At 36.9% G+C, this 27,486-nt stretch overlaps 1 protein-coding gene across 11 annotated transcripts in view; it reads left to right on the forward strand.

The window, feature by feature from the left end:
- The window catches only part of TXNRD2 (thioredoxin reductase 2), a 45,769-nt gene that overhangs the window by 1,189 nt on the left and 17,094 nt on the right, over nt 1-27,486 (forward strand). For 5 of the 11 annotated variants that reach the window (XR_012652331.1, XR_012652330.1, XM_075041540.1 and 2 more), the window contains exons 2-14: nt 113-178; nt 888-944; nt 1,592-1,736; nt 2,048-2,122; nt 2,983-3,061; nt 4,076-4,138; nt 4,664-4,734; nt 9,494-9,513; nt 9,896-9,987; nt 11,753-11,927; nt 20,560-20,696; nt 26,097-26,192; nt 26,438-26,530. Coding sequence is in view for 6 of the 11 variants with exons in the window: in XM_075041540.1 (XP_074897641.1) it covers nt 113-178; nt 888-944; nt 1,592-1,736; nt 2,048-2,122; nt 2,983-3,061; nt 4,076-4,138; nt 4,664-4,734; nt 9,494-9,513; nt 9,896-9,987; nt 11,753-11,927; nt 20,560-20,696; nt 26,097-26,192; nt 26,438-26,530 (1,169 nt within the window). In the remaining 5 variants the exon portion in view is untranslated. Of the gene's footprint in view, nt 1-112; nt 179-887; nt 945-1,591; nt 1,737-2,047; nt 2,123-2,982; nt 3,062-4,075; nt 4,139-4,663; nt 4,735-9,493; nt 9,514-9,895; nt 9,988-11,752; nt 11,928-20,559; nt 20,697-20,823; nt 20,943-21,002; nt 23,032-26,096; nt 26,193-26,437; nt 26,531-27,486 lie in introns of those variants that run through there. The other 6 variants (XR_012652332.1, XR_012652333.1, XR_012652334.1 and 3 more) reach the window with 6 other exon arrangements.

Consider the following 27,486-nt stretch of genomic DNA (forward strand, 5'->3'; position numbering starts at 1 on the left):
AGCAATAATCAACTGTAAAAAATAGTGTACTTTTTGATATTTGCCTTCTTACATACCTCTTCCTTCTTTCTTGCCTGTTTCTTTTCCTCCTTTTTTCACGTCCTCTTCACAGGAAAGAATGAGTATGATCTTCTGGTAATTGGTGGAGGGTCTGGAGGCCTTGCTTGTGCAAAAGAAGGTTTGTATGTATAAATAACTAACAAAACTTTTGTTTTAGCTTAAGTGGTGGTTATGAAAACTAAGACAAGTGTAACTGATAATGCTAAAGCTTCGTAAGAAACATAGTATACTTCAGTCCCTGCACGTTAATTATTAACTCAGCTCCATACAGTTAATCTGCAAATTAATTCACACCCTCAGGCAGGGCGAAATTGTTTGGCTTTTCTATTCACCTTTTAAAAAACATTTTTTCTTTTGTCATGGGAAAATCTAATAAGCTTTTATTTCACTGCTATTGTAAAATACTCTGAGTGCCTCCATAGATACTGTATTTTTAAATTACACTGTTTCTTATTTATGTGTTAAAACAACAGTCCCTTCAGACTGATTCCAAGAACTGTTTAACTGCTGTAGAGAACCTTGCCCCTTTGTAACTCAATGTAACATGCTCAACAACCTATAAGGTTCTTAAACATCTCATTTGGGGTCAAATTGCATTTTTAGCATCAGTGGAAGCTGCAGGCTCTAGTCTGGGTTATTAAGTGCCTTCTGGAGAATCTGCTGACTACATAGGCAGCCTGGGTCCCTAGTCCAGCATCTTTAGTTAGACAGTAAAAATCACCAGCTGTCATCTCCTGTACTCTTTATCTGTACCTGTGCTACTAAAAATGTTTAGGTTTGTGTGTTTCTCCCTCCTCTAAATACCTTGCCTTGCTTTTTGTTTAAAGCTGCTCAGTTTGGAAGGCAAGTGGCCGTTTTGGATTATGTGGAACCTTCTCCACAAGGTATGGAAGAGAAATACTAGGATAATGTTTGGACATGTGTATAAAATGGTTGCCTAGGTGAGCAGATTGCTCCAGGCAGCAAAGAGACCAAAGCCATGCTGCCTGCTTTGCTTGTAGTAAAAGTCCTTAAGCCCAGCTTGCTGTACCGCTCATTCCCTCCAGTGATGTCCCAGCTCTGCCTGCTTCCCCCGCACATTAAGGTTGTTAGCAGTGTTTGCTGCTACCATTTGTAGTAGACTTTGGTCTTAAGTATGTGAGAACATTGTCTCTGTCAAAATGTCATTTACAATTTCTAAAAATTGTGAATCGCATCATGTTGAGGTTCTTCATGTACAATATGTAAAATAAGATCTGCAAATGCAGATAAGCAAATGTGATGTGTAGTACCTGGATCTTCAGAGCTCTGAGAAACATCTTGAGATGGTTTGAATTTTAGAAGAAAAATATACGGAGATATTTTTTGTCAAAAAAAAGGGAACATAAGCAGAGTTAGAAACTGATCTGTAGGAGATAGTAAACTGTTGTTTCAGAAATTTTTAACTAATTGCATAAACAACCTAATTCTCTAAGTAATCCAACTGTGTTAAGTTCACTAACCTGATACATTTACTTTTTTTTTCTTTCTTTTTTTTTTTTTTTTCTCCAAGGAACCAAATGGGGACTTGGTGGAACTTGTGTGAATGTTGGCTGCATTCCTAAAAAGCTTATGCATCAAGCAGCCCTTTTAGGGAGTGCCCTTAAAGATGCCCAACATTATGGCTGGAATATAGCCCAACCTGTTCATCATACCTGGTAAAGATTATTGCCCATATCCACTTGTGCATGTTGCAAATGCGTTGACAACTTTTCCCTGTTGGTGTTTGTTTAGGGACAGTTAGGGAAGTGAATTTTGCATGAAGCTCTTTAGACTGCTCCTTCTTTAAACCACAGAAGTATATTTACTGATTTATCAGGGCAGATATTATGTTGATTTGGACTTGATAATTTATAATAAAAAGTACTGTAGAACATTCCTAATTTCTAGCAATTGCCTGTATCTTTGAGTTGCATAATCTGAATTTGTAATGTGATGACTTCATGCTCAGTTTCTTGTTTTGTGATAGGTCTGTGATGGCACAAGCTGTTCAGAATTATGTGAAATCCTTGAACTGGGGACACAGAGTGCAACTACAAGACAAGTAAATAAGACTTTGAAGTTTATCTATCTTCCTGTAGTCAAGGAGCTCTCCTTTACTTGTAGAATTGCTGAATTGCCTTTGGAGTTTCTCATTAGAGCTAGTATTTTGAGTTTATGAGCCCTTTCTGCTCAGGACTGTAAGTGCCCTTGCCAATTTAAGTGGTATTTTTTCTTTTCCCCTTCCTTTTCTTTTCTGGGAAATAGTGGTTGAAAGTGACTGTATGTGAAAGCTTTCTAACGGTGTAGTGATCAGGGAATGTTCTCTTTAATCTAGAGAGGTTTTGCATTAGTATGAAGTAGTCAGGGTTTCTCAAGATAATTTCAAGCTTGTCCACCAAAATTTATATGCCATACAAGCCCACAGATAACACTGTACAAGAGCAGCTGATTTTTTTGCTTTCAGTGCAGAAATGGTTCCAAGTTTTTCAGCATGCAGATTGTTTTATAGAGAAATTATATTAATAGATAATTTAACAGGTACTAGTCTTGTGAATCCTGCTAAGTCACTTTTGTACGCTCTCAAATGAGCATTGTATTAGTAATGTTATAGATAGTAATAGTGATGCTATGGCTAGTGGAAAATGTGTCATTTGAAGAGGTCAATAACCTGATCCCAAAGCATGTTACAAGGTTAGGTACTCCGCTCTATAGAGGAGTTAACTGTGACCCAAGAATTAAGTGACTTAAATTATGTGACAGAGCTGCAAACAATCCTATGAAATGAGACGCTTTCTTCCCTTTACTTTTCTATGACTGTTTGCTATCCTTTTTAGCACTTCAGATATGGAAAAAGTAGCTGATTATATTTCATTCCTGTTCTTCATTAAGTGTGCATTTATGTTGCTGTTTTCTTCTAAACAGGAAGGTGAAATATTTCAACATGAAAGGGAGTTTTTCTGATCCGCATACAGTCCGTGGTTTAACAAAAGCAGGTAAAGAGGTGAGCTGCTGTGTTGATTTCTGCAGTATCATTCACTTCAAACATTTCAGGTCTCCATGTGTTGGTTTTCAGGTCCACTGGGAGCTAGACTGTACTTTTGCAAATTGCCTTGGGTATTCAGTATTGTTTTGATGAGGGAGATTTGCACTTTCCATCTAGAAAAGATGTTTATGAACTTGACTGTTGCCTACTGAGTCCCTAGCCTCTAACCTGTCAGTTAGATGCCATTACTTTTTCTCTGCAGATTGAAATGCTGAGACTTTTTTTTTTTTTGTCAGAGTCATACTGCTTTGATAGATGCTTACAGTGGTGTAAAGAGCACCAACATCTTATTGCTCTGAGCATTAGATCAGTCCGAGATGGTTTTTTCCTTCAGATGAATTGTAAGGGGGATTAGCTTGCTAATACAAAACTGTGGGTGGCAATTATACTGAATGCATAGCTTCAAGCAACTGGGTCACATAACAGAATGGTGGCCATTTCTGCACATTTAACAAGAGACTGAACATGCATTTTTAACACCTTTTTGAGGGTAATTATATGATGTTACTAGTTAATACCAGCTTGAGAGAGCAATATTTTGGGGGGTTAAATGCCTAGCACTTTCTAAAAACGTGCCACTTGTGAGGTAGCTTAGCTCCAGGCCTTAGAGACAGAATTCACTTGCTGTGATCTCTGTGTGTTTTGTACTAAGCAAAAATTGATTTTAAAAAGCTGCTATTTGTGCACAACTGTTGCTTCCAAGTTGTCATCAGAATCTTGTCCAGTATAGGAACAATTGCAAGCTTACTATTAAAACAAAAACTGATAGAGAATGTGTAGGAGAAACTCCTTCAGGTATTAGTTTATTTTATCTCCATCCTTTTTTTAATGCATTGCTGATTATTATATCATATAAATCAGAGATGGCAGTGCGAGCTTTCCCATTTATCACTCATTTGTACATAGATAAAATCTAAAGACAGATAAAAGGATTTCAAATGCTTGATTTTGATTTTGTATTTTTGTCGGTAGTCTATTGTTACTGCAGAAAACATTGTCATTGCTACTGGAGGAAGACCAAAATATCCTATGCATGTAAGTTATACTTGCCATCTAACAGCTCCGATGGCTTTACTGGTTTTGTTGTAGATAATAATGAACGTTTGGAGGATAAAGCATGTAAATATAAAATAACACACAAGAGATTTTTGTATTTGTCATGTGAAAAATTATCTTTTATATAAAGCACACAGGCTTTTCAGAAAAACATTTCCATAGAAGACAATTTGCATTAATTCAGTATGTTGATGTTGCTTAGAGCTGTAGCATAATTCAGGTTGGAAGGGATCTCTAGAGGTCATCTAGCTCAACCTCCTGCTCAAGGAGGTTGGGGTCAGCTGTTGAATCAGCTGTGAGGTTAGATCATGTTGCTCAGGGCTTTTTGCAGTCAGGTTTTGAAAATCACCAAAGGCGAAGACTGGATAACATATCTGGGCAACCCCAGATATATTCCCCTTGGTCTGCTGGCTATACTTTAGCTAATACAGCCCAAGTTGCTATTAGCTTTTTTGCTGCCAGGACTTGCATTGTAGATTCAAGATCTTACCTGTGTGATCATAGATTGCAGGTGCACTGGAGTATGGAATCACAAGTGATGATTTATTCTGGTTAAAAGAATCTCCTGGAAAAACGTAAGTTACCTTACCATAGCTTTAATAGTTGCTGGCATTTGTACTTTTTCTTTATGGCAAGGTGAAAAATGTTCAAAATTTCCTTTTATACACCAGTTTTTCTGTCCTTCTGTTTTCCCTCTGAGAATATGTTTTGCTATGCATCAACATCATACTACCAACCTTCATTAGTATGTAATAGATTGCCCGGCCCCCGAAATTCCCTTCTAAAATTGAATTAAATACGAATTTTCACCATCTTGGGTTAAGGCGACTTGTTTGCTGTAGCAATTATACATGGAAGTCACAAGAGGGCAGCATAAACTTAAATGAAGGCTGTACTGTCCCTATTCTTTGCTGCGGGTGTACATTAAATTGCTCTTCAGTTAGGAAAGAAACTCCAACATAATTTTATATTCTCTTAAGTGGTGGAAGTTCTGATAACAAAAGAAAATATGATGAGACAATTGGGTTACTTTTACCTTTTCTTATGCTTTGGGAGCTATTGTTTAACTAAAATAGTAAACTTTTTTTTTTAATGGAAATACTAAAATGCCATAGTCTTTGTTTTTTGCAGCACGTAGCACAGTAAGATTCTGAGTCAACGTTGCACTACAGAGCAATTTCCTTATGCAAATAATTGTGACAGGAAATGCAGATTTGCTAGCAGCAAAGTCAGATAATACTACTTTTTTCTTTTTCTATTGAGTAATTCTAGAAAAAAGCAAAGTCTATATAAGAAGAAGAGACTTGAAACTATAATACTGGTGTTTTGAAAGAAAACAGAGCTGCCATTCATGGTTGTGACTTTCTAATATAAAAAATGCACTGTGTTCAGCTAAACATCAAATACATAAACAAGGCTCCTTGGTACCATTTAAAAAGGAAAGTAAATTTGCTGTTGTTTGTAGTATATCAGTCACCTCTTGAATTTTGAGAGCATGATTTATGCAAGGAAATTGTTTAAAACAAAACAAACCCCCGAAACTAACCCTTCCTCCCCCCCCAAACTAAATATAAGATTTATCCCTGTAAGATGTTTCTGTGAAAATGTGGCTTTTGTCCAGTTGCTGCTAATGCAAGTTGTAACAGTGTAATGTGGGAGTCTAGTGTTTATATGTTGCATTCCTGAGATTTAGTCAAAATAAGCCTGCAGGGGCTACAGTAGCATTTCTGTGCTTTATCAGGCTGTGTCCTAGCAAATGAAGGAGGGAGTTGTTAAAGGTTTGTTTCTGTCGGATTTGTTTCTATTATAAATATTCCCAAGGTTCAATTTAACACCTTTTGTTTTTAGTCTGAGCTGTGTCGTACTGTTGTACTTATTCTTTCTTTTCTCTCTATCCAAGTGTACATATCTCAACTACAAATTACATGCCTGGGGGTTATAGAACTGTCAGTCCTGCAGTTATTTAAAAAAAAAAAAAAAAGAGCAAACTGTTAACCATCTTAAAAGTCCCTTAGATATACAAACATTGTGAAGAAATTCTTGCTACTGAGATGAGGGGTTTTGGCAGAGTAAATTGCAAAAGATGCCTTGCAGTAAGTTCAGAATGAGTGAGAGACTGAACAGGTGTGAACGAGGTTAGCTTCTGCTTTCTTAACTTTTCTATTAGACACTGACAATGCCCAGGAACCCTCTACTTTGTAGAAGAAATTGTGAATAATGTGGTGCTGATACTGTGAACGAGTGCCAGCTGGCATCTACTTTTCATCTAATGAAAAAGAAGAGCAAACATATGCCCAAATTACAGATATTCTCATTCTATTCCCTGTGAATCTCCAGTAGGTATTTCTTCATGGGCAGCGTGTGGCTTTGCAGCACTTCCCAGGAGCTAGATGCTAAAAGAGGGGCTGATAATCCATTCACAGATGAATCGGGTGCCCTAATGTTGGAAGAATTTATTTCCCCCTATGTTAAATTGTTTGCCAAACATAAAACCCAGACTAGCAGATTTTAATCTCTTTAGCTCAACCTGTTCTCTGTACACCTTCAGAAGTTGTATGTTTTTATTATAGGATAGATAGATGTTATCTAGTGTCTTTTGTGAGAAAACGTGTTGTACTGACTCTGCAATCCCTGGGGCTTATGGAGCAGCAGCCCCCATGTTTGCACTTTTCAGAAGTTTAAAAGCATTTTTTGTTAGAACTAGGAGCTGGTGCAGATTGGTTTAGGGTAAGGTATAGGCTTGTGAGCCAGTGTTTCACCTACTATTTTTGCTCTGCTCTCTTAGCATAGGATAGACTGTGTATGAAGAGCTCTCCAAGTGTTGTACTTGTTTCTCTCTTGCAATATTGTGGAAGAATAACTTTCCTAGGTAAATGTGGCTAGTTAGTGGCAGAACCAAAAAAAGAAGCCAAATTTGTTGTCTGCAGAGCTCCATCGTGCCTCTAACATTGTAGTTGCTATACATGTTCACATATAAAATATTTTCATTTTCTAAGGTTCTTGATGTCCTTCTATGAAACACACTTCTGTCTTTGTAAGTGTGTATACCACTACACACTGGTAACAGGGTGGAGGAAGGATCATGGCTTTGTAAATTTTAGTTAAAATTGATGAATGGTACCTCCTTCTAAAGAGACTGCAGTGCATGCACCACTTTGTGTTACCCTTCAGTTTGTGTGTGTTTTTGCATGGATTTAAGGGTTTATGTTTATTGTGTGAAGCACCATACTAGCATATGCTACTTTGGCCAGGAATCGAGCAAAATGTAGAATACAAAACAGTGTGGGATGTGTAGGCCACAGGTTGGTAATTCAAATGTGTTCCTTCTTGTGATCTGACTGCTTTGGATTTTCACCTGTTTGGAGCATGTTTTGTCAAAAGTTTTGTTTTGTTGCTTAGGGTTTTTGAATTAATGGAGGCACAGCTGCTGAGGGAAAAGGTCTTTACTTAATGGATTATTTCCATGCAACTGTTCTCTCTGCTGGCATTGTCATTTGTGTTGCTAAAACTTACTTTCCTCAAAACAGTCAAACAAGGTTAGGTATGGGTAAAAGAATATGATACAATTCTGTGACTTATGTTTATAATGCTTATGCTTCCTTGCTTATCCTCCTAACTTCAAATAACATTTTTAAACTCTGTGATTATGTGAGTTTGTATTTTAAGTTTTTTAAATAAATTTCTAAATTCAGGTGTATTTAAAATTTCTAGCTTTCCGAAACGCAATTAGCAAACTACTTCTTCCATACCCAAATTTCCAAAGTTTTTTTTTTTCTTTTAACTTGTGAATATGGCAGTGTAAGAGAGACCTGCTTTAAAAAAAAAGCTCAAAATAAACAGAAAAAATGTGCCAAATACTCAGGTGGGTTCCAAGTGTTGTGGCCTTACGTTGCTGGTTTTTGATGAAAAGTTCTCTATAAAGCATGGGGATGAAAGTTTTTTAAAAAGCATGTATTTCCATAAGTGAAAATCATAGTCCGAAAGAGCCTAACATTCCACACTCTGCTTATAGTAACTAGAAATATTGATCCCAAATGATGCTTTTTTTCCTAATTCAAAAACTTAACAAAAGAATTTGTTGTAAGTGGAAATATTATGTGGAATGCACCTCCAAACTGTGAGATTTTAACAAGTTTGCATAACACATAAACAGCAAAGGAATGCGGGTGCAGCCTGTGCAGCAGCTGAGTGTCAGTGACTGGCTGGTTGGACCCACTTTTACCAGCAGAACAGTGACTGGGCATTCTGTCTTTTGTGTACCCAGCAGACCGTAGGGAACTGAGGATATGGTCAGAATAGAGAAGACTGCTGCAGTGTATAGGGCATCAGGGGACAGGCATGGAAACTGCTGTGCTGGATTGCTGATACACCTCATAAATTAAAAGTGTTGATGGACAATTTTAGTGATATTTTTGGTTGAAAGTGTGTGAAATATGGGGAGACATGGGAGCTGGAGTTTCATTCAAGATCTAAAATGGATGTATTTGATAAATACTAGTCTAGGTAAATCTATTAAACGGGTTTTCTATAACTGCATACACAAAATTCTGAAGACAGGAAGGGCATATATTTGGCATTTGGGAAAATAAGATTATTAAAAAGCAGATGGTTGTAAATCAAAATGAAATATAGTAATGAATAAAGTCTTACACTGGGAACTGAAACCTACTTGATAGGAAGATGATGAATTTCAAATGTGCTTAACTTCTGATTGTGTTAAGTTTTCTTAAAAATAGTTAAAAATATATATTTAGTAATTAAGATACCTGTAGAAATTTTGAGATATACTTGAGTTCCAACAAGACTGCTGCATGTCAGTATGTTTGTATGTTGCCTACTGTCTCAGAGGCAATGGAGCTGAGACACCCTGTAAAGATGAGGTATCAGTAGCAACGGGCACTGGGGGAAAAACCTGTCAGTGTCCACTCCAGACGTTTCCAATGGAGGTATATCATAGAACACAATTGAAATATTTGTGATGCCTCTTAACCCTGCTAGTTTCTCTGAGTTTTTCATGGCTTTCTTCACTTTGTCTTTCAGAGTTTGTGTTTAAATGACTCTTTACAATATAAAAATAATTCCTTATGTCTTATAAGCCTGTTCTTTTTGTTTTATTCTGTTAATGAAATAAGCCCACACATTATACCACATGTTATAGTGTTGTCTTTGTTGGAGTTGATAAGCCACACTTTCTTCCCATCTAACAACATCAGATCCACTCTTCAAACCTGTAATTTTGTAACTATACATACTTCAGAAAATAGTTTTTCGGTTTTCCGGAAATACGCACTAGCTCATTCTGCTGCTTTATTCTTTTTTCTTTTTATGTAACAGGTTGGTTGTTGGAGCCAGCTGTATCCTTTGAAAAAGCTCTGATGATTTATGATTATAAGCAGTATAGCTGTCTTTCCTATGAAAGCTCAGTTTTTTGAATTCCTTTGCTCATGCCCTGTAGTTGAGTTGGTAATAGAATAGTAATGGTTTTCTATGCAGTTGCATCATGGGAATTAAGGTCAGGTGAGGATAAATTCTCAGGATCTTCAAAACAATGTTACCTATGAGGAAAATAATCTAAGCCTTTGAAGTTTTATTCTGTGCAAGAAAAGCAAGCTAAAGATGTTGTCTGTGTGAGGAGAACTTGATATCTCTAGGTAAAAAGCCTACTTATATATTACCCTTTTATATTGCATTTATATGAAATTATTGTTTATATTTCCTTAACTGATCCTTCACCAGATGTTTCACTTGAGTGTGCTGGTTTTCTAACGGGCATTGGACTGGACACTACAGTCATGATGAGAAGTATCCCACTTCGTGGGTTTGATCAAGTGAGTATGGAATATTTTACATTTCCTTATATAAAAATATATTTTAAAGTTTATTTGATTATTTTTGTCTCCTAAAGAAAAAGTGTAATTGGCTTTTTCCAAACACTTCCTAGTATGTGCTTTCTGAAGAGAAACTAGTTAATATTAGCTCTTGTTTTCCTATCATATCTCTTGATACTGTACTCAGAAAAGTAAATCTTTTTTTTTTTTCCCTTTGCTTAATTGAAAACGCTATTGAAAAGGTTGGGAAGCAGGGGAGGAATTTATGCCACTGCTAAAACCAGACAATCTCTTTAAAGTAATCCTGAATTTCTAGGAGTTACAGATAATGATTTTTAAAATAAATTATTGGACTTAGCATTAAGTAGTTCAATGTGGAGTTCATTATGATGAATATAAATAAATCACTAAGCTGAAAGTTTGTAATGACAATAGGAATTGGAAATCTTGACCTTACCACTTTCAAAATAGTTTGGTTATAACTAGGTTAAAAAAAAAAAAAATAGTGATTTCAGTAGAACTATCAACCCTAAGCTGGAGAAAATTAAAAGCAAAAACTTTCAGGCAGGGAAATATAAAGAGAAAAAAATATGTTTCAAAATTGGGAAGGATTTTATTTAAAAGTATAAGTGGTCATGATTGTGCTGACAAAACAGAAAACAGTTTTGGCCAGAAAACCGTTCCTGTATAAAGAGAATAAAAGCAATTAGAAATAACAATGAGAAAGGGCAACAACTAATTGCAAAACATTGTATAAGAATATGTCTTGGGATTTGCACTCATTATTGAAGAAATCTACACCTGTAACAGCATGAGATCTGAGCAAGCAGGGAAAAGAATTAAGAGTGCGTGTGTGGCACTTCATAAAACACTTACAGTAGGGCTTTCTCTGAGAACTTGATCCTTTGTAGGTATGAAAAGCACAATGGACATTTCAAAGTTAAGAAAGTATTAATAGAGGTAAAGTAATTATGTTCAGTCTGTAGCCACATTGAGACTGATGGAAACTGGTTAGTGAGCTATCATGTTTCTGAAGAGGTATAACCCTGCTGTTGCCTTCATATTAGTTAGTATCAACTTAAAAAATAGTTTTGTATGCTGAGAGCTTGCACGTAGTTGTTCTGTGTGAGTGGTTCTGTGATAATATCCTTTAAGTAATAAACATATTCTTAGACAATGTGCAACCTGAATTATCGCAGTCAAGAGCAATGATATCTTTGGTTAAACCCGTTGATGCGATGCTTTACTACTTGACTGTGGTATGGCGTTATTTCAAACAGGCTCTTAGAACAAAAGCATTATTTCCTGTTTGTAGTAGAACTTTCCAGGAAACTGTAGTGATTCATAGTCCTTGCAGAGAAATGACAGGTGTCATGGCAGAGGGAAATATTCTTCTTCCTTAGCTTTATGAAAGTATTTAATTCTCATCAAGCTGCCAGAAAATGGTCATTATGGTAATGTTAAATTGAATATGCTCTAGGTGCTATTTTTGTGTAAGTAACAAATGATTTAAAAGCAACCTTTTTATTCATATACTATTTTACTTTTTAAAAAATAATTTGAATATTCAGATGTAGATGCCTCTTGAAATGGAGTTGCAGGTCATAGTGGCTCAATAAATTATCATGTAGTAACTAGGTGACAAAGAATGTTTGAAATGCACGGTATATTTACTGGATTTTCATGAAGACAGCTGAAGGAGGGTTTTACATTAAAAAGGTCATATATCTAAGAGTGAACAATTTTTTTTTCCCCTACTCAACAGCAAATGGCATCTTTAGTAACTGAGCACATGGAATCTTATGGCACAAAATTTTTAAAGAGATGTTTCCCAACCAAAGTTGAAAAATTGGAGAGCAACAGATTGCAAGTCACTTGGAAAAATACCGACTTGGGCACAGAAGAAACTGATTCCTTTGACACAGTGATGTGGGCAGTAGGTAAACTTGATTATCTTAACGTTTATTTGCAATGCTTTCCATTCTGAAAATGAAGTCCCCTCATCATGTTTTATGGGGCCAAACACTCCCTCTCTTTTTTTGTTATTAACTATTTAGTGACCTAAACATTGATAGCTTTTTAATTCTTTTCTTGGATGTCTGACTTGCTCACAGTCTAAAAACGTATGAAAGTTACAGCAAATGGAAGAAATCTATGGTAACTACTTTTGATGAGCTGCAATAAATGGGAGACCATTTAGTCTTCCTCAATGTTTACTAGAGGGTGAAAGCATGAATTCCAGCAACCACTGTGGTGCAGGTAGTGTTCTCTAAGGCCATACTCTTGACTTTCATGAAGTTATTCACAAGTTCCTATTTATCCTGTTCCAGAGGCTACCATTTCTTCTAGGAATTTTTCTAAACTGTGCTGCTTAAGTTTGTTACCGCATCCATCATCCAATTTGGAGAAAGAGAAGTAATTGCCCCTAAAAATCCAAGCTCGTTGCAGGGAACCTTGGAACTTTAGAGCTTCTTGAAATCTGGTTAGGAACTTTCAGGTATCTCAGACCCATTGGAACTGACATATGATGCCTAAGTCAGAGTAAATCAGTCTAGAAGAATTTTGTGACAAATGGCTGTGAGCATAATCACCAGAAGTGGGAATTAAGTCTGGCTTTTGCCTCCTTTGAGTCAAATGCTACTTCTTGTAAGGATTAACACACTAAATCATGTATGGTACAAGGCTTCAGCCCACAGGAACGAAAATACTCTTTCTGCATTGCCTCCCTAAGCTGCTCATTTGTTGCTGTTACGAATCAGCCCTCAGTTTTTATATTGGTTCAGATGGACTGCAAGCCCACCAGAGTAGGAGACCTCTTGTCTCCTGTGCGTATAAAGCTTTGTGAATATCTGGAATTCTAGATCAATAATGGATGGCTAAAGGTAGTAGTGATATTTGGCAAGCGGATGATATCTGGTGAACAAAGTAAATAGGCTTAAACTTACTGCCCAAGAAATCTGTTTTGATGCAGAGCAACCAGTTTTACTAGCAGTTTTAGCAATACCTTTAACTACTTCATTTTTATGCTATTTATCTGACACGACGGTTTTAGAGTAGTGGGGAAGCATTACTCTTTCATTTGTTGATAACAGATAAAGTTAAATTCCTGTGGTTGTAGAATAGATCCATTACAGGAAGCAGGAACAGATAATTTAAAGCGTTTTGTATTTTGCCCAGTGGACTAAATATGTTGTCCTGTTCCTTTCCCCTGGTAAGTCAGCTTTATTTCTTTCTAATACCCCAAAGAGAGAGCAGGTTGTGTTTGTGACAAACATTTTCTTTCACTTATTGTGATTACTATTCTCTTAGAAGTGCAGTGGGCTTCTATAAAGTGTGGAAACAGTCTATAATAATGGATTATGCTCACTAGAACCAATCAAAGGTGCTAGTCCTTGCCGAGAGCAAAAAAGGTCATGCTATCTGAAGATGTGATAATCCTGAAAACTGTAGAATAATATTCATGAAATGAGATGAAAATGTCTCAAAAAAGTGGGTTTCTCAATGCTGTATTTGATTTTCCTCAAGCTTTCTGGTAAAACTACACTGAGGTGGAGTCACACCTGTGAAATGTCAAGTCAATTTGTTTACTTTTGTCAAAGATGGAAAAAAGAGCTATTAAATTGAAATAATAAGAAAAAAAATCTTGGTTTAGTGTTAATTATACTGGAATAAGGTTGCATGGTATACTTACTATTGCAACTCAGTTGTAATGCGACTCTACTCGCTGTTTTGATAGAGAGGAACTACATGTATTATACTTTTTGTCATAGATTTGAGTTACAATCCATATTTAGAAACCGTAAAATGAATAGTTGAGGGTTTGGGGTTTTTATGTTGACTTTTTTTTTAGTGTTCAGATTGGCACTCCACCCTTAAGGATTAAACACATTAACAGTTAAAGCTGCTTAATTGATGTGCAGTCGATATGATTCATTGTTTTGCTCTGTATCAACACACCCACACCAGGTGTCTCAGATAATAGGCTGGGAAACTTGGTAGTGTTGAGGATTTCCTGTCTGCAGATGTGTCAGTTACAATACTGATTGAAGAAAGTCAGCTTGTAGAGTTAGTTAAAAAGCAGCCGCTATTGTTAACTAATTGTAGCCTGAATTATGATAGATATTTCCTTAATTTTTGTGAAGGCATCATGGAATTTTAGTAGGATTTTATGAATAATGTTTAAAATATTTACTGACAGTAGGACATAGTTTGAGTTTGGTAAGCTACAGTATTATCTCTTAATGTAGGCCCTTTGAAAAAAATCACATTGTGTTTCTATGAAGAGTTTTGTTTATCTTTTGTAATGTGTAATTTTCTGCTTGTATGGATAAACCAATAAAAGCAGGCACAAAGCAGGCTCTTTGCTTTTCTAGCAGCTTTTTTGAACCAGTCAAAATATTCCAGGCACACTTCCCTCCCCCCCTTTGATACTTTTAATGTAATTTAAATGTTTCAATCCAAAGCTTTCATAGGTAACTGTTATGGGCCTGTGTTATATTGCTGAGTGACTATACTGTTATATGCCAAATCAGTGAAATGGCTCTTTCTTGACCTTTTTTTTGATTCTGCATGTCTAGTCCTGTAAAGTCCTTCTGTCTTTTACTAGTGCTCTGTCTTCTGTTTTTGTAAGAATTTCCCTGAAATGATAAGCTTTTGAGATTTTCTTCGTTCAATATGTAACCAATAAACTTATATAGTATTCCCCCTCCCCTTAAGGACACACAAAAAATTATGTTGGGTGCCTAATATACCTGAGCTACAAAGCAATGGTAAGTGTGTGCATGTACAGATTGAACATAGGGTCTTCATGCAAAGAAAAGGGTAGAGATTGACACCTTTATAAACAGATGTAACTGCTGAGCTGCAGGGCAAAGTTGCAGGAGGTCAGGCTTTGTAGAGTGGGTTTGTTTCAGCTATTGGAGGACTGAAACCTGTGGATTGAATGCTGCAGTTGCAACACAGCTAATATATAAAAGGAATTGGTGAGTAGTATTTCCATTTGAATTTGCAATAGGTGGCAGAAGATCACTGCTGTAACTGGCATTTGATTATTCACAAAGTCCTTAGAAAAGATACGGAGTTACTACGTATCTAATGGTGTCTGTGTAGAGGAGCAACACTGAATTGAAGATTAAACTATGCAGGTGTTTACAAAATATCCTAGAATTAGTTTGACAGAGAAAGTGCGGTAGTGGGCTAGTAAATTGTTAACAGAAAGAGCAATGACCAGCAGCAGATTTTAAGTTTAGCTTTACAAAAAGAGTTTTCTCCCTGATGAGAGCAGTGGAACAACCATTCTCAAGTTCCTTTGCGTTCATAAGCTTAGAGGAAAGCTACTGTGTCTTTGAAATAGTATCATCTTTGCTATAAAAAGGAATTATAACTTTAGCTCAGTGTAAAGCTGAACAGCTATCAGGTGTTGCACATCATGAGCTATCAAGCATATTGTCCTTTGTGTCAGGCTGGGTGCTTGGCAGATTTATTCTGTAGTGTGGTAAAATAAGATCCTCGCTGTTCAATATCAACAAAGGGTTAAATACATAACTTTTTTTTTTTTATAGCAGTTTTCTTCAAGTCTTACAACCAAATCAGTTTGAATTAACTAAGAAAACAGAAATTTTGTTTGGAGATTTTCTTTGAAAAGTCCCATATGGTCAAATATTGCTGTGATCTCCTGTGAGCCTATCTCTGCCAGCTCCTATAGAAAAGGAGATGGGCTTTAGATTCTTCTTTGCAAATAAAATCTTGCCATCCAGTTTAACCTTTGAACTATTCAGTGAAAAATAATGCACCTGGGTTTATCTCAGACAACTGTTAGTGCTAATGTGATGTGATTTGCTGAGGCTCTGGGTCTTTATTCTGAACTTCCCATGTCTGTGTCTCATTAACTTTAATTCAGTACTGTCTTGGTAAGATGTGGTTTCTTCAGTCCTAATGAAAATTATCATTCCCGTTACATCAGCCAGTGCTTCTAGTTTTTTTCCCAATAACTAGTTGTAATGACATTCAGTCAGACTTTATTCAACCGGGCTGGTTTTAATGTGCAAGTAATTTGTTTGCATTGAAAGAGGGTGGGATGGTACTTTCTCCTTCTTTTGTTTAACCCACCCACAAACTTTTGAGTGCAACTCCTACTTTACACTACTTATTTTACCAGCTTGTAACTACAAAAATCACTTCTTCATGTTGAGGAAAAGTTAGATGCTAGGCTATGCCTCTAGTCTGTGTGTGAGAGAAGGTTTGGGATTCAGAACTATAGAATGCTATTTGAGTTGATAGGCGATGGCTAGCCTTTACCTGAATGGTGGCATAAATAAATTAAAAAATGGTGGAAAATGCTCCAAAGTAATTTCATTAAACTGGCATAATTAATGCAACATTTTCTACAGAGTACAGGTTCTGTTCACCTGTAAGTGTCCAGGAGATTGCAGCCAATGACCTCACATGGGAATGGTGGTGGGTAGGTACTGGTTTTTGAGACTGCAGAGCCATCCTTTAAGGGTGTACAAAACCTTTGGTTAAAGCAGGCTTAGTGTGGGAGAATTAATGTGAAGGTGAACTGTAGCTTTCTTCTCAGAAAATGTTTCCAGCCCACTTTACCTTGTACAGGACCTTGAGAACAAAACAAATTGTTAGAATTCTGTCCCAAGCTGTAAGGTTTTAATTTGGTTGCATGTCACTTGGAGTTGCTTTTTTCTGTTGCTGTTGTTTGGGTAGGACCACAGCAACATGTTTCCAGACACAAGTAACTTCAGGTGTGCAGTGGATGGTGATGGCCAAGTGTTTACTGATTGCACCATGGCTGCCACAAGCTTTCTGGTGAGATGACTCCTCTGTGTAATAAGTATTACTAGTCAATGCTACAAGAGGTAGTACAGCTTAGCAGACTTGGCAAAGAAATAGTTACTGCCCCAGCACTGACTAAGGGCCAGACTTTTTTCAAATCGTGGCAGGCATGCTGAAAGTTTATCAGTAATGAATGAAATGTTCAAAAACATCCTTGTAAAATTGGTGCACGCTGCTATCAATGTGGTAAGGGTTCTGAACTTTTTTTAACCTTAATTAACCTTACTGTAGTCAATATTTTCTTGTAATCTGAACATTGGTTACACTGAATTGGTCTTTATTAGTTGTTATCAGCTGGCTATGTTTTAGTGAACACTGTGTGAGTTTTGAGGAGGGATTTGAAGGAGGAAAGGGTAGTGGTCTTGCAACTAATCTTGGGAGTGTGTCAGGCACCCAGAACAAGATGAGAGAGAGTACCAAGACTGGGAACACGGATGAGATTTTGATTAAGGTCAGATTGGGTAAAGTTACGATGTGTCAAATCGCCAATGTATAGGGAAGAAGTGGAGAAGACTATTGGGCTTAAGTTTTATACTAGAAGAACCATCCTGTCATCCTGCAGTATCCTCACAGTGGCCATCTGCAGTATCATGCCTGATGATAATAAAATGCTTGGTTGGCTCTAGTTTTGATTTTTCAAATGCTGAGGGGCAAACAGACATTCCAGCTTTTGTGATTAAGAAACTGCAGAAGACCCATTATAAAATTCTGCTGTCAGCTGCACCTTTATCATCCTAGGAAATCTTACTGTATGCAAGAGTATGCTATCACTCACTTACTGCTGCTACTTACGTGACTATGCCTATTCCTGTGGTTTCTTCTCAGCTTAGCTGCTTCAGTCTCCATTGTTGAAGGTCTTGCACCTGAAGGTCACAGCAGCCTGATACTGCCTTCACCTTATTCTGTGTGCAAGTGTGATTACCAGAGCCCCCCAGCAGATGATGGGACAGAAATGCTACATCACAATATAACCAGCATAGCACATATCCAAGATGGGTGCTTTAACCAGTCTCTTGTCACTCTCTGTAGCTAAGCTGCCTGGCAGCCCCCTTAGGAAGCCAGGTTGTGGATTTTACAAAAACAGATCAAAAAGCTGTTTTTTCTTTTAAAGTTAAAAGTGAATGGTGGCGGGCCATGAAAGCAGGGACCTGTGTGGTTTTCACAGCTATGTGGTTATTGTATGGGTCTGTTAAAGATGAGATATGATGTGGTATTAAAAGTGCAGGAGGCAGGTAACCTTTTTAAGGGTCATATCTGAATTGGCACCTTTCTTCTAGATGTCTGGTATAATATCTGCTGTTTTGAATAAAAGCTAAATCTAGTCTTGTGTCTTGTACAATCATACACTCCTTGTTCTGTGGCAGTTTCAGGGCAGTGGACATCTTCAAACTAAAAGCAGGTGTGCTGGCTTTAGAGGGAGCTATCTCTGTGTTGTGTGCCTAGCAGGATTTGGTATAATTTTATATTGCCCTCTGGATCTTAGAAATAAGCTGTAAACTCAGAGTTTCTTGAAGCTGTAAATGTAAAAAACTTAGGAGTTATGGGTATGAAACAAATGTCCTTCTGATCCAATACTACTGAGAAATGGTGAGAACTAGTTCTATAATACAAGTAAGTGAATGTTAGGAAATATCAGCATTTCCTGAATTTGACATTAAAACTTACCAAGACACATTGGATAATCATGAACCTAAGCTACCTAATTTGAGGTGAAGCAAGATCAGTAACTGTAATTCTGGCTTATGGACGTGAGCTAGCATGGGGCTTAAGGCCAATAAAGCTTCAGTTCAGTTTTTTAAAGTTATGGTTTTGCTTTCAGAAATAATACTTAGGCAGAAAAGTTGAGAGAGAAATTTCACTGAGTAGCAACGTATTTTAACTCTTAGCTATTAATACCAAGCTGTACACATGTTAAAATAGACTGGAATCAAAAGGTTAAGTGTTATCCTGCAGATTTGATAAATTCAGCCGTTGTTGTCACAGGTCTTTAAATGACTCTATTGACAGTTTTTCTTTTTTTCCTCTTTCAGTGCCTGCCATTGCGTGCTAAGCTTTCTCTTGGCTCTGCCTGGCAGGAAAAAGGGGAAACTAGAAAACCCCATTAGTTGTCCATTTGCAGAATATCCAGGCTTTACTCTCAATACACAAAGAAATACAACGGTAGGAAGTTGTTTCACATCCGAGCCAAGATAAGGTCCTGGAGGTTTATTATTTTTGTTGCCTGATAGCATCAGGACTGGGGAGCAGGGGGCAGAGAAGGAACAGCAGATCAACATCCCATGGGGACAACAGAAGGGAAGACAGACAGATAGCCAAGTGCCGACAGCTTCAGTCAGTACTCCCAGAGGAAGTGTTGGTTTCACCAGATGAAATTAATACACAGAAGTCTTTACAGAGGCATTCAGATGTGACATTGTTTGGGGGGCCTGGCTGTATGGCAGATGTATAAAGCAGTGAATCATATGTTTACATATAATTAGGTCTGTATTGACAAGCCAGGTTTTCCTTTTGTTTAATAATTTCCTACATTAACATCAAAGAGCTTGTTTTTATAATGAAAACACATTTCCCCTTTTGTTTTGCTTTGCTATAGCTCTGTATTAACATCAAACACAAAATCATGACTCAGGCAAAGGAGACCTATATATGTAGATGTAGATATATGCATATTCATTTATAACCTCTAAAAATGGATGCAATGTTATAAAATTTCCCTCATTTGGATATATTCACATAATATTTTATATGTGATCCTGTGTGTCCCTACATATTTTGGGAGTACCTGATAATTTCACTATGTTTATTAACCTTCAAATACATTTGAAAAATTGGATAGGATTTAAGATTCCAATTTCTGGGTCAGGAATTGCTTTGTTAGATACTCTATAGAAAGCTCAGTGTAATGTTATGAAGACTTCAGTGGTCTAAGTGGTAACTCTATGCAGAAAACACTACAAAAATATCTTTTTAAAAAATGAGATAACTTAAAATCATTGGAAGAGAAAGTTGTAATAAAATCTAGGCTTGGCAGAATTTGCCTCATTTGTTTTTAAATCCATTTAAAATTGTGTTCCTAAATTCTAGGAATAGTGTTTCTAAACTCTACAGAAATACAGAGTTTGAGCTAAATAACTCAGTGTTAAGGACTTGAGAGCAAAGCTGGTAAACTTTTTCATCCAAGCTGAGGGAACTAAAAAAGCTTTAAGATAAGCGTATCAGATAATAAGAAAAGAGGACTTCAGGTATGTTTAATGTTGAACAGCATTATTAATTTTTATCCACAAGCGTGCACAACAGGCTGTTTGTTAGTATTGAGTGTCATTTGGTTAATGTTTATTGGAAATTTTCAGTGTAGAAGCTACTTATTATATGTATATTCATGCTACATTGGGAAACTGAATTTAGAATGTTCAATAAATATTAAACCATGTGGGTTTTGCACTTTTTGCAGTGGATGTTGTCCCGCACGTTTTTAAAGGATAACTTTCTCTGAAATAGTTTGAGCAAAGGCAATAGTAATAGAGCTCCTTTCACAAAGAAATTAATATCCATGCTTTCCACCCTTCCAGCTTTTTCATTATGAGCTAAGTTTTGTCATATTTCTGCTTGGACTATCAAATAGCACAAAGTTCTTGGAAAGCTAAAGCGGAGGATGCCAAATTTTTAGATTAACACTGCTGAAGTTTTCCAATAGTTTTTACTTTAATTTCTTTTTTTTTCCTTAAGGCCGAGCCCCTGACACTGAAACTCTCAATTTGGAGGCAGTTGGAGTGAAAACTAATTCTGAAACTGGAAAGATCATTGTTGATGCCAGTGAAGCTACTTCTGTTCCTCACATTTATGCAGTTGGAGACATAACAGAGGTACTGAGTCTACATAAACTATTTTACAATAACAGGAAGCCAACTTTGTTCCTGACTAATAACTAGTCCCCAGATGTCGTCATGCTCTAGTATATATCTTAGTGTTTTGCTCTTTTTCATTTTGCAGAGCTGTAGTGTTTATGCCAGCCACCTGGGTCAGTAATTTCCTTCACGTGGATCTTGTGAAGTATCTCAGTGTTAGAGATTATTACTGATGTTTATCAGGGAATGCATCATTGGTCAGAGGCTAATAATAATGTCTTTATCATTTCAATTATCTTTCTAATAATGTTTTTATCACTTTAGACATATGACTTCATACTGCCTGTGAATGCTGAGTGAAAGCAGTTCTTACCTTCTGGAGTTGAATATACTTACTGGGAATGACTGTGACAAGTTCTGTAATTCCATTTTTAGTATTTCGGGTTTAATTGAGACTAGTCACAAGACAGCTTTTCTGCTCCCTGACACAAAATGCTTCTGACAAAAGTATGCTCCTCTAGAATAAGAAAAAGTAATTGCTGCAAATACTAAATGCATTTGACTTCTGTTCATGATTTGTGAATGATTATGCCAAGTAAACATAAGGTGTGGTTTTTGGTTGGTGTGGGGTTTTTTTGTTTGTTGTGTTTTTTTAAAGGGGGACATTATAACTTAAGCAAAATTATTTACTTATTATAGAGGCAAAAGCAGAATTCTGTGGCCTTAATCTAGTGCTATTAATAATCTACAGTTATCTATGACAAGACTGTCTTGTCCTGATCAAAGTGCACACAAATGCTTTCAGTCCCTCAATTTTCAGTTTACAGAACTCAGAGTATTTACTGTAAATAGGGCATCTTCAAATATGATGTCATAAAAAATAATGTTTGTCTGGATTCTGAACTGTACAGTTACAGGAGGATGTTTTCATCAGCTGCCTACTGTTCCTGAAAAATTTGGTCAATATGTAGAATATAGAAGCTGGGCGTTGCAAGATACAGAATTCTGTCACCTGTTGAACTTAATGGAATTGAGCACATGCCTTCCTATCAAGATTGGTTTTGATATAGTGAAGGCATCTGTTTTAAAAGTCTGGTGAATATAAATACTGTAGCAATATCCAAACACCATGTATAGTATAATTTGACAGACCTTTAAAAGATTTTTCATTCTGCCATGTTTAAAATCTTTTAAAGGTGTCTCAAATTTTTAAATCCTACAGGTGCTCTGAGTTATTGAAGGGATGTAACAGGTTACATAACATCTTGGGAATAGCCCTGCAAATTTCTGACTGGACTCTGGAACTGCCAGAGACACTTAAATCTCATAAATCTGCTGACCATTCCTGACCTCTTCCCCTCCATGTAGACATGTGTTTCTTCCTGTCTGTCTCCATCTTCATGTGAATGACTTGCCATTTCCTTTTAAACTGTGTTAAAACTCTTTCCTGCTCAGCTATTTCTCCTTTTTTTTCTTACTCGCCACAGCTTCTTCTGTCCTGTCCAGTCACACAGAGCTTTGGGATTATGTACAGTTCCTCTCCTTCCTTCTCACTTCACATACAGGTTCCCTCTGTACTTGTCACTTCTTGCTCTGGGATGTTTCCTGAAGTCCTCTTTCTGCTCACAATGACCTCCTACACCTGCTTGTCCCTGATATATGCCTTGGTTAGGCCTCCTGCTTTCCAGAATTTTCTTTTTAATTTCATCCAAGAAGCAGTAGTTAGAGGCAAAGCTGTCAGAGCCTTAGATTCTGTTGCTCATTTTACTGCTAATCTGCAGTGTTATTTTGGGCAAGTCATTTCCTTTTGGGTGCTTTTTGTCTTCTGCCCTTTGAGGATTTAGTTGAGTAAGAAATATAAAGTTGGAGGCAGGATGCTCTCCTACTCTGGATCTAAAAAATCAGATCTTCATTTATTTGTCATTTTCATTTTTTTGTTAAAACTTAGATTTCCTTTTCCTGCTTTTGTCCTTATTAGCGCAGATATTTGAACCCGAGTTGTTCAATAGGCACTTCTAAATGTAAATGTTAAAAACAGCAACACAGTTTTATACCATGTCCAGAGTACAATTGGGGAAAAACTGGAATGGTAAATCAGTGCTCTGTAGAAGTTTTCTCTTAAGCTTTTATTGGCATATGGGCTTAATATAGGGAATTAAAGAAATCACAGTATAGTACTCATGCATTTATAGAATTTAAAGATAGAAGGAATTATTGGCATTATCTTACTGACTGCAGTACAATGTGAGCCATGTAACTTCCACTTGCTAAGCAATAAAGTTTATTTTATTTGAATACTTAAATTAATTTTGTCTTTTCTTAAAGCAGAATTAATTTAGATAATAAATTTCATTGGCATGGGAACCAGCAGTGAAAGAAAGTTCTGTGTTATGCACATCTCAAAAACTACACACAGAAGAATCAAGTGCATCCTGCTAAGAACCACAAAGCTGTAGAGCTTGGTGTGTGATACTTTCAGGGTGAGACCTACCAAAAGAGCACAGGAAGGGGAATCTTGTTTCCTGTGTATGAGCATCAGTGATCCCTAATATTGCTTATAAGAATAAGATTTTTTTCTCCAGTGTTCCTGTTCAGGATATCTCTTTGCTCTCTCCCTGCCAGAGTCTCTTTGCTGCCATAACATGCTATTGCTCATACCTTGGCAAGTAGTTCTTAAGCCCTCTTACTCCCTCCTTTACCATGCCACACTGAATAGACACTAAATTGCTACCAAATAGGAAGAACTAGGTTTTTTGCTTTAATTCAGTGCCCTGGCTGGAAGGGGAGTAAGAGAGGCGAAAGGTGAGTTTCTTGGTATGCTCAGAATGACTGTTTTCATTTGGGAGTCATACCCAGCTGGCACAAATGGGAAACTATTTGTGCATGGGTGTCTTGTTGCACACTTGTATGGCAAATGGAATCCTAATGTTATCCAAGCTGTTCATTTGGAGAAGAGCGGGGGAAAAAACCCTTCCAGACGTCAGTCAGTTTGTCTGCCCTCAAAAAAAGTTTTTCAAGCTTTGGCAAAATATTATTTTCAACTGACAGGTGAAATTGCGTTTAGGCATTTTCATCTTCTGTAATCAGGATGAGGAAGATCAAGCTGGAATTTTAGTTTGAATTTCTTTTCAGTGCTGATATAAACTCTCTGTGTTAAAATTCTTCCTCCAGTAGTATTCTTGTTGAAAAGCATGGCCCACACTATAAAGAAGTTCTCTCAGAAGGAGGTTTATCATATGGTCATGCCACTATACATCTGTCATATTTCAAAGAGTGTTATAACAAAGATGTGTAAAGAAGGTGGAATGTACAGTATGTTGCTTTGAATAGAAATAAGACCAAAAAGAGTTGTGTTGGAACAAATACACGTTACTTCAAAGCTTTTTAAACTCTCTTAGGAGCCATCTCGTTTAAATCTATAATACATTGGAGGATTCTTATGAACAATTCGTATCCATAATAATCAGCAGAGTAGTTCTACACATGACTGCAAAGTGAATGTTCATTTCAAATATTTACCAAGGAAAGTCTTTAAGTCATTGTTTATGAGAAATTGGGCTTTATCTGCATGGATGTTTTAGTAATTAGCTGGGTTTTATGGAATGCGTAGCAGTGCTTTCACAATTTTATCTCTTGTTCCAATCTTCTATTCATTTCTGGAATGCCAAAACAACATCTGTATTTCCTGCTACAGAAATGATTGGCAGCCATGTTTCAGGCAAATGTGTATAAGAAAAAACAAATGGCAAATTTCATCTGGTAAATGACATTTACAGACTTGAAAGTCAAAATGCTGGATTTGAAAAACCATGACTTAATGGATCTTAGTGGGGGAAAAAGGGATAGACTTGCATTTTTGTGATTTGTCATGAGCTGTGGGGAAAGATAGGTTAGTCTTCATTAACAATTAGAATTGTAGTTTCTGTTATCAGGTTAGACATAATGTTGTTTCAGTTTGGTTTTTTGCAATGGAAGTTTTAACTTAAGTGGTTATTAGTACAGATGAAACCATAAATGCGTATTAATATGCAGATTATTGATATGGTATGTGTACTGAAGTAAATGGTAGCTAATACCATATACAGAATCTATCTAGCAACATACAGAAAAGATAAGGTGGGAAAGAGGAACGGATTCCAGTAAATGCTAAAAAACTTCAGGATAGTGAAAAAAAAGTTTGAGAAACTTGAATGTGTGTGGTGGGGAATCGTTATTTTATTTTCTGCTGAAAACTGTTCTTGAGGGCTTATTGTATGACTACCTCCAAGTGGGGCATTGCAAGAGTGTGACAACCGTTATATCTAGATAGGACCTGTATGAATCAAAACTTCACATGTTTTATAAAGCATTCCATGTTATCCCGCAAAGGTGTTTTTAAGTTATGGCTTTCTTATGTCTCTTCATCATTCCTTCTAGACTTGTGACCTCTTTCCTCATCTCAGACAAGAGATTCACACAAACATCCTCATCTCAAGATGTATCTTGATGATATGTCTTGGATGAACTGTTAAATAATGTTTTTTACTAGATTTATGAAGTTTGTTAGATCTTACTAACTTACATGGACTGTTCTTCCTCAGACTTCAAAAAATTTCTCTGAAAATGCCTTACTTCAATTTGCAAAAACTTCCAACATCCTTAAAACTAGCACTGGAGTTCTGATGCTCCAGTGGTATTGTGCCAGCACTCAAAATTAGGGTTCTGGCACACTGCATAGTCCTCTTTGGATATAAAAAGTAGCCAGGACTCATGGCTTGAACTGGAGCATGTCCTGGTCATATCCTGCTATCATTCCATTTCTCACTTGCAGGAAGGTAGCATTTGCCAATCGCAATCCTTTTCAAGGCCCTCTCTAATACCAGAGCCTGAGACTAGGACCAACTCAACCTATAGGTTGCAGTGCTAGCACAATAGCGTTCCACTTCTCTGATCCAGGACCAACATAGGAAGTCAGTAAAGGTGCCTACAAATAGCTATGTTTTGTGCCTGTGTTCTGTAAAAATGTGACAGACAACTTTTTTTAAAAGGTCTGATGTTATAAAAACACTGTTGCTTTATACTAGGCTTTTCCTGCTTTAAAAAGACCATCTGAAAAATTTCTTGATGACTTACTATAGAAGGAAAGGGGGAAGTGAATGGTTAGCATGTGAATATCCTCTGCTTTTTCAAGAGGTGACATGATAAGATATAAGATTTTGACACATTCATGGCATTTGTTCCCCACCATTAAGGGCGATATTAAACTCGGAGACTTAAAAGCATGTTTGGACAGAAATTATTACTGCCTCCTCTATTGGGAGCCCTGGCTAGTAGGCTGGAATTCCAAAGATTTGGCCGTCCTCCGACCATTGTCCCGGGAGAAATCCTTGGATGCTGCTTCCTTCTTAGTTAAAACAAAGCTTTGTGCTCTCTTCTTAGGGCCGTCCTGAATTAACACCCACAGCAATAGCTGCAGGAAAACTGCTGGCTCAGCGTCTTTTTGGCCAGTCTTCAGAATTGATGGACTATGACAATGTGAGTTGTTTGGTGTTTTTTTTTCAATAACAAAAAACAAATCTTACGCTTTTGTTTCTCTTAAGAATTTTAAAGGAATTGCATTTTGTCATCTGGAATCCAGCTTTGAATCCAGCAGCCAAAGTAGATATGTGTGACAGAGCTACACTTCTCAGTCATGCAAAAGTCTCCCCTGTATCTGCCATGCAGCTGCTTCATATGGTTCAACAGTAACACTTTCTGTCTCCTCTGCTTCTCGCAAGCAGGTACCTACTACAGTTTTCACTCCCTTGGAATATGGTTGTGTTGGGCTGTCAGAAGAAGCGGCTGTGCAATGTTATGGATCAGATAATATTGAGGTATGAAAACATTTTTGATTTTATAGTTGGTGTCGGAGTTGCACTATGAAAAGACAGAAGTTTCACTCTTGTATCAGGCAAAATTTTTGGTCCCCAAAATACTATGTTTGCAGTTAGGGATTTGGTGTCTTCAGAAAAGCTCAGGACTTTAAAAGTATTGCAGCAGGTCACAATGGAAGCTGTTACCTAGTGGGCTTAAAATTATTGACAGGGTATGACAGCTTTAAACTAGTTGCCATTTTAGTAAGTTATATTGTGCAGCATCATTAAATAACAGTTATGTTCCTTTTAGTTGTCAGAATTGCTGGTCAGGTTCATTAGTCTAAATTTTTGGGATGTCCCCAGAAATATTCACACAAGCTGCTAAGTGTCTTTGTGGCTAAAATGTCTTGATACAATAAGCCTGGCATTGCATATTGAGGAAGAAATCTGTTGTGGTATATATTCGCACCCAGCCCTCTGATATGAGGAATGAGATTAAGGTGCTCATGGTGAAGAAATTCACAATCAATATATAATAAGACAAAATTCAAACAAGTAATCCTTGAAAAGATATGTTGTGTTACCTTTATTCACTCCTCAAAAAGACTGTCAGCATATGACTCGGTAAGCTATGGAAATACAAGCTGCAATGCTTTATTTCATGTCCAGTCAGTTATTAGTTTTGTCTTTTGTGATGCTGAAATACAGTTTATACTTCAAAAATCTGTCCTAGGACTCTTATCTGGGTTTCTGGATGCTAGTGCCCTCTAGAATGATATAAATTACTGTAAAACAATTGTTCTCATCTGATTAAGGCAGACAATTGATGTGTGTGTGTGTGATAAGATGCTGATGTTATGTATGTATTGGAGAGCAAGTTCAGCTGATGGATTTAGCTTGGAGCCCCAGGCAAAATCATTAATGAAAAAATAAGCATTTACTATTCAGAATGCAAAAATTACAGTTTGGGTTGT

Source organism: Buteo buteo, chromosome 11 (assembly GCF_964188355.1).
Source record: "Buteo buteo chromosome 11, bButBut1.hap1.1, whole genome shotgun sequence".
Taxonomy (NCBI): Eukaryota; Metazoa; Chordata; class Aves; order Accipitriformes; family Accipitridae; genus Buteo; species Buteo buteo.